This window comes from Camelus bactrianus, chromosome 22 (genome assembly GCF_048773025.1).
Source record: "Camelus bactrianus isolate YW-2024 breed Bactrian camel chromosome 22, ASM4877302v1, whole genome shotgun sequence".
Classification (NCBI taxonomy): domain Eukaryota; kingdom Metazoa; phylum Chordata; class Mammalia; order Artiodactyla; family Camelidae; genus Camelus; species Camelus bactrianus.
In genome coordinates, this window is record NC_133560.1 from 22820411 (window position 1) to 22826975 (window position 6565).

Below are 6565 nucleotides of genomic sequence, written 5' to 3' on the forward strand. Positions count from 1 at the left end.
CTCTGACCTGCATGACTCATTCTTTACTTCCCTCAGAGGTCAAACTAATACAGCACTGCCCAGGGCCCCAGGTGAACAAAAGCAGGTATTCACCATCAGCTACACTGTCAGCATAGGCCACCTGGCTTGGCTTAAGGCCCTAGGTAAACAGAAAGACTTTTTTTCTGGCAGGATAGTCCAGGGGCTCAGAGATCGTCTTTCAGGAGGCTGTCTAGGGCCAGTCCTTTCTTTGGGTTGTGCAGGCTTTGAGCACCCCTTATTCTCTGTGTGAACCCTTTGCTTCAAACACCTGATAACTGGAAATAGAGCAAGTAGCTCCCATGGGGGTGAGTATTTGGGACTTGTAGCACCAGCTTTTGACGTTTTAGACCAATTGACTTGGACATCCCCGTGCTGGCCTCAGGGGGCTCTGTCTCCTTACTATATAAGGGTGGACCTTGGCCTCTTAGCATTATTTTCTTGCAGCCTAATGAACCAGGTGGGACATTATATGAGACCTTGCTAAAGGTCTGGGGAAAACACAAGTTAAGTGAACAGAGAGTAACATGATTCTAGTTGCCATGTGTATAACTCAACTTCATGACTCTTTTGTTCAGGAAACATGACATTAACTTTTTCTAAATCATATTAGGCTTCACTTGAGCATCCACCTCTCCCAAAGAAGGGAGGTAAATTCAGGCATGATTCACCTCATGTTTTAAGAAATTTGTGTCATTCCTGAAGACAACTGAGAAAATACCAGGTTCTATTCATGACATTAAAATGACTGATTACAAAGTGGAAAAGGGAACTCAAGATATAACTTGAAGGAAAATAGAGAGGGCAGTGAAGACCCAAGGAAAGTTATGCTTTAAAAACATGAATATTAGGAAAGATAAAAATATTAAATGAAGGAAATGGTCCTCAGTATTGTGCACCTAGTTACTCATGAGAGTCCTGCAAAGGTCCCAGCACTGAGAGGAGCTGCCCTGTTGAGGAGCCTCCCCAGGGCCCCCTTCATGTCCCTGTTCCTCAGACTGTAGATGAAGGGGTTCAGCATGGGAGTGACCATGGTGTACATTGCCGAGGCCACCAGCCTTGTCCTAGGAGATGAAGTGGCTGCAGAACTGAGGTAGACCCCAAGGCCTGTGCCATAGAACAAGGAAACCACCGAGAGGTGAGACCCACAGGTGGAAAAGGCTTTGTACTTGCCCCTGGCTGATGAAATTCTCAGGATAGAGGAGAAAATCAGAGAATAAGAAAACAGGATCCCAGAGAGGGGAAGAACACCTATGACAACAGTCACAAAATACTCCACTATGTTACTGATGAGGGTGTCCGAACAGGCGAGCTTCAGGACTTCAGGAAGATCACAAAAAAAGTGTGGGATATTCATGCTTCTGCAGAAAGACAGCCTCAAAAGGGTCAAGGTATCAAGCAGGGAGACCATGATGCTGAGGCACCAGGACCCCAGAGCCAGCAGCCTACAGAGCTGGGGGTTCATGATGACCATGTAGTGCAGGGGATGACAGATGGCCACGAAGCGGTCATAGGCCATCACAGTCAGGAATAAATTGTCCAGACATCCAAACACAATGAAAAAATATGTCTGGCTGAGGCAGCCTGCATAGGTGATAACTTTGCTCTGGGTCTGTATATTCACCAGCATCTTTGGGATGGTGGTGGAAGTGAAACAAACGTCAGCAAAGGACAGGTTGGAGAGAAAGAAGTACATCGGAGTGTGGAGGTGGGAGTCTGAGATGATGGCCAAGATGATGAGCAGGTTCCCAGTTAACGTGATCAGGTACATGGACAGAAACAGCCCAAAGAGGAGAGGCTGCAGGTCTGGCTCCTCTGTGAATCCCAGGAGGAGAAAGTTTCTGATTCCTGTTTGGTTTCTGCTTTCCATAAGGCTGCTGGGTTTGCCCAGAAAGAGGGAAAAAGCAATACAAAATTCACTCCAAGTAAGTATTCCCCAGTGACAGAAATATCCTGAATCCAAGCCCAGGGACTTCATGAGTCGTATATTTTGGCTTTCTTGGATGACAAATTGTGGTTATTGTTGCTGTCTGGAAACATTTTCTCTAAATTCAGTAGTTCTCAGATTGTGGTCCCTGACCAGCACCATCAGCATCCCCTGGGAATCTGCTAGAAATGAACATCTTTAGGCTCATCTGACCTACTGAGTCAAATACTCTGGGCGTGAAGCAAGCACCCTGTGGTTTAATAAGCCCACCTGTGAATTCTCTCTCTCTCTCACACACACACACGTTTGAGGAGCACTGCTGTAGTGCTTGCCTGCATCCCTAAGCAATCATCCCTTTCCCAGCATCCTGGATAATTGCTCTTGTAATTTCTGTTCAGTGCTTGTGGGAATGAGGAATTCCCTAACTCTAGGCAGATCTCCCAATCATTAAGAGGTTCTTTCATCATGCTGCCTTTCTGTTATTGCTATATCTTAAACCTCTGGACTTTGGGTGAATCTTCTGCTAAAAAACCCCAATATTATTATTAATCATCATTAACATTTCATTTATATCATCAATGTCCCTATATAAATTCAGTCAAAATTGAATTTCTAAAGATAGCATCCTAGTGTTTCTAAATACCGAGTTTTCCTTCACATACATTCATCTTTTTTTTAGCTTTGTTGAAGTATAATCAACTTACCAAAAATTGCATATATTTGATATATATATCTTGATAAATTTGGACATATGCATTCACCTCTGATACCATCACCACAATCAAGGTATAAACATACCACTTCCAGATATTTCCTGGTATTCTTTTGTGTGTGTTTTTTTGTGTAGTAAGAATACTTACAATCTATCCTCCGAATATATTTTAAAGGGTACAACACAGTATTATTAACTATATGTAGTATGTTGTGCATCAGATCTCTAGAACTTATTCATCTTGTATAACAGGAACTTTATACCCATTGACTAAGAATTCCCTATTTCCCCTCCCCACCAGCCACTGGCAAGCAACATTCTGTTCTCTATTTCTGTGCATTGATTATTTTAGATACCTTGTGTAAGTGGAATTATACAGTGTTTGTCCTTCTGTGTTGGGCTTGTGTGCACTTTCTAGATTTTCTTGTTAATTTTAAGATTTTCTCTAATATTTATATATCGTCTCCAAATAATACTAATTTACAACACCTGTTTATCTTTAGCTTTTATTGTGTTGGTATGAAATTCCACAACACTGTTCAAACTTATGTTAAGAGTTGGAATTCGTGTCATTCTTCCTTTCTTTCAAGAGAATAATTCTAGCATTTTATAACTTAATATGATGTTTATCAGAATTTAGGGTATAATCTGCATATAGCTTTATCAATTTAACTTGCATTTTAAAAATTCCTAGATACTGCGGCCAGGTCAGATTATGTACAAAAGTCATCCAGAAAGTCCAATTTCAAACCTCCCAGGTAACAATAATCTTGGAGTTTGATTTTGATATGGTCATTTATGCCTTGTATTAAAGATACATAAAAAATCTTTTCAGAGAATACATATGTGTGTATATGTATCTACATTCTTTCTCTAAACCTGTATTTTAAGATATATGTGCATGTATCTTGATACATGAGAGAGAAAAGGGGGTGGAGGGAGAGAGAATGAATGAGAATGAGACTAAGAATGGAGAAATGGACAGAAAAGGAATAAAGACTTAATAATCTTAATGGTCCCTGGGAGAATGTGGTAAAGAAAAGCTTCTTTGGTTTTGGTGACATTTCATGTGCTGTTATATTCCTTGATTTCCAGGGAAAATAATGAAGTAAAAATAAATTTATCCAAAAGTTAAAGTAGCAATATCTTTATAGTCTGAACTACATACAAATTGTACAGCCCAAGAGGGAAACAAGCAAAGGGAATAAACCAACGTGTCACAAAAGGATGTGTATAAAGTACAACGGGTATGAACTGAATGTTGGTCATTTTTAATATCAGGCAGCAAAGCTTGTTTTTCCTGTGCCTTTTTTGTATTTATTTTACGAATTGGTTTTTATATGATCTGATAGGAGACGAGGCAAGCCTCGATCTCCCTTTTCATATGTGACATATTCTCTTGGTTATTCTTGGGCTTGGATTGCTTTTCTGGTGTGTTCTATGAGCACACTTTGGCCCTAGCTCTGGTCTTTGCCCAACATCAGTGACCTCCACAGTCCATACCCATAAACCTACACACGTCGTGACGGTTCCAGCCTTTTCACTGAGTAACTTTCTTCACATCAGGTATCTGAGAATATTGTATTATACACACAATTCGTTCATCGTGCTCTGTCTTCTCAATTTTAATGCTAGATCCAAATATGCAGAGACTTCACCTGTTTTGTTATCTTTGTATTTTTACCGAGTGTGTGAATATATGTGCACCTGTGCAAAAATAAATTTAAGAAAAATGAAAAGTTAGGAAATGAGAGGAATAACAAGGAGAATGAAACCAGGTTAAACAGTATGGTTCAAAACTGCTGTAAGCAGAATTGAAAGGAGTTTTGAAAGTTATCTGAGCAAGAGTTAAAATAGTAATAATTTTATGATATCAATGTGGATTAATTAAATTGACAATGACTTAGATGTAAAATAATATATAATATTACTAGGATATCTGGCATGTAGCACATGCTCACTGAGTATTGTTGAATGAATTAGGACTTAGGTCTCATTATATATGGGCATTTAATATATAACAAGATTGTATTTCAATTTATTTGGAAAGATTGAGTTATTGATAGAAGTTGGCATAAATGTTTCTATTGCAAAAAATGACACTCCTTCCCTCACTCAAGTATTTTACAAAAAATTAAAGCTTACCACCTCAGTGTGAGAGTAACCAACACATTTTATATGAACATCTTGAAATCTACATATAAAAATCTGTGAGTGGGCAAAAGTATCTTAAATAAGGTAAAAAACTCAGAAGTAAGAAAGTAGACATTTTTAACTAAATAAAATTTTAAAATTTTATGCCCAAAATGTGCCCCAAAGTCAATTAAAAATAATCATTTGTAAGAATTATTTGAAAGACTGATAATGTAGAAAAATGGGCATATAATATATGGTATATAATAGTAATAAGGAAATCAAAATGGTTACCAAATATATAACCTTTGCTCTCAGTATATAGTTTAAGAAAACAGCAAGAAAACTCTTTCATATCATTGTCCTGGGTCCCCTGGAAAATCTTAAAGATCTGCCATATTTTAATGTGAGAATTTTGATCTAGTGGCAAAGGCTCACTCTGATTTTTCTGGCAGAAATGTGAAGTGCTACAACAATTTGGGAAAAATCTGAAGACAGCTATAAATATCCAAAATACAGATATTCTTTAACTAAGGAGTCTTCAGTATTGGTAACTGACATTCTGAGCCAAATAATTTGTTTGTGGTGTGGTGTGTCCTCTGCATTGTAGGATGTTTCCAGCGTACTTGACCTCTACTGAGCCATTTGCATGTGACAGCCAAGAAAGGCTCTGGACATTGTCCAATGTACCCTGGGGACAAAATCAGCCACTGTTAGAGCTAGAGTTTGAACTTCACTACCTTAACATATTTTTGGAGCATTTATATAATAGTGACCAATGATAGAGGATATGAAAAACCATCAAAGTGAGAGAAACAGAAGCACACCGTGACATGTTATACAGCCGTAAACATAATGAGTCATCATTATACTAGTGACTGGAGGCAAGTCTGCGAGGAATTATTGAGTAAGAGGGATAACAGGAGAAAATGTAGGGAAAACGATGCATTTACAATGTGGATAGGATCCTATTCTTGTACTTGTATAAAAGTGTATGGGTTTTATATGTGTACATGCTATAGAAAGAGACGTTTTAAAAGAAACTAAGATCTTATGGGGAAAAAATGTCAGTGAGAATGAACCTAGGTTAAGTAGAGTGGTTTCAAAACAACTATAGGTAACAAAATTGGATGAAAATCTACAGGTAAGTTACATGAAGATATGGAAAAGTAATTTTTAAATGACATCCACATGGGCCACTATTACTAAATTGCCAAAAACTTGGAAATAGAAGGATATTACAGCGGACTTTTAAGATGTAGGGAAAAAGCAGTATCTAAGTTATAATTTCATCTTATGTGAAGATTTGTGGACTTCAATGTGCTTAAGGTAGATAAGGGTTATCTTTAGTCAATGGTAAAGAAAGATGCCTTCTAAATGATGGCCAAATATGATGCAAGTTTTCAAAATAGACCTAATCACAATGGCCAAAAAGGACAATAAGGAATAACAGAGATGTAAAAACTTGCTGGGAAACGTAAAGGGTGACTTTTTTTTTAGCACTAAAGATGCAGAACTTTCACAATCATTTTTGTTTAAAACAATGATTTGTAGGTGAAGAATATTAACTCTTCAAAAAATATAGAAAAGCAATGGAGAGTGCACAATATGATTGATAGATTTGACCACACAAAATTTATATACCCTCAAAATTCCCCTCAAATACATTTATGCATACATACAAGAAGAACTAAATGGCAAATAGGCAGTTTGTGAAAATAACTCCAATTCTTTGATCAAAAGATTGCACTAAAAAACAGGAGTAAAAATTCTCA

General features: G+C 37.8%; 1 protein-coding gene across 1 annotated transcript; it reads right to left on the minus strand.

Annotated features, from left to right (window-relative positions):
• Window positions 1–925: 925 nt before the first annotated feature.
• LOC105074567 (olfactory receptor 7C2-like) lies at window positions 926–1948 on the minus strand. Its single transcript, XM_045522011.2, has one exon. It carries the CDS (start codon window positions 1886–1888, stop codon window positions 926–928), a length of 963 nt encoding a protein of 320 aa, XP_045377967.1. The 5' UTR covers window positions 1889–1948.
• Window positions 1949–6565: the final 4617 nt, after the last annotated feature.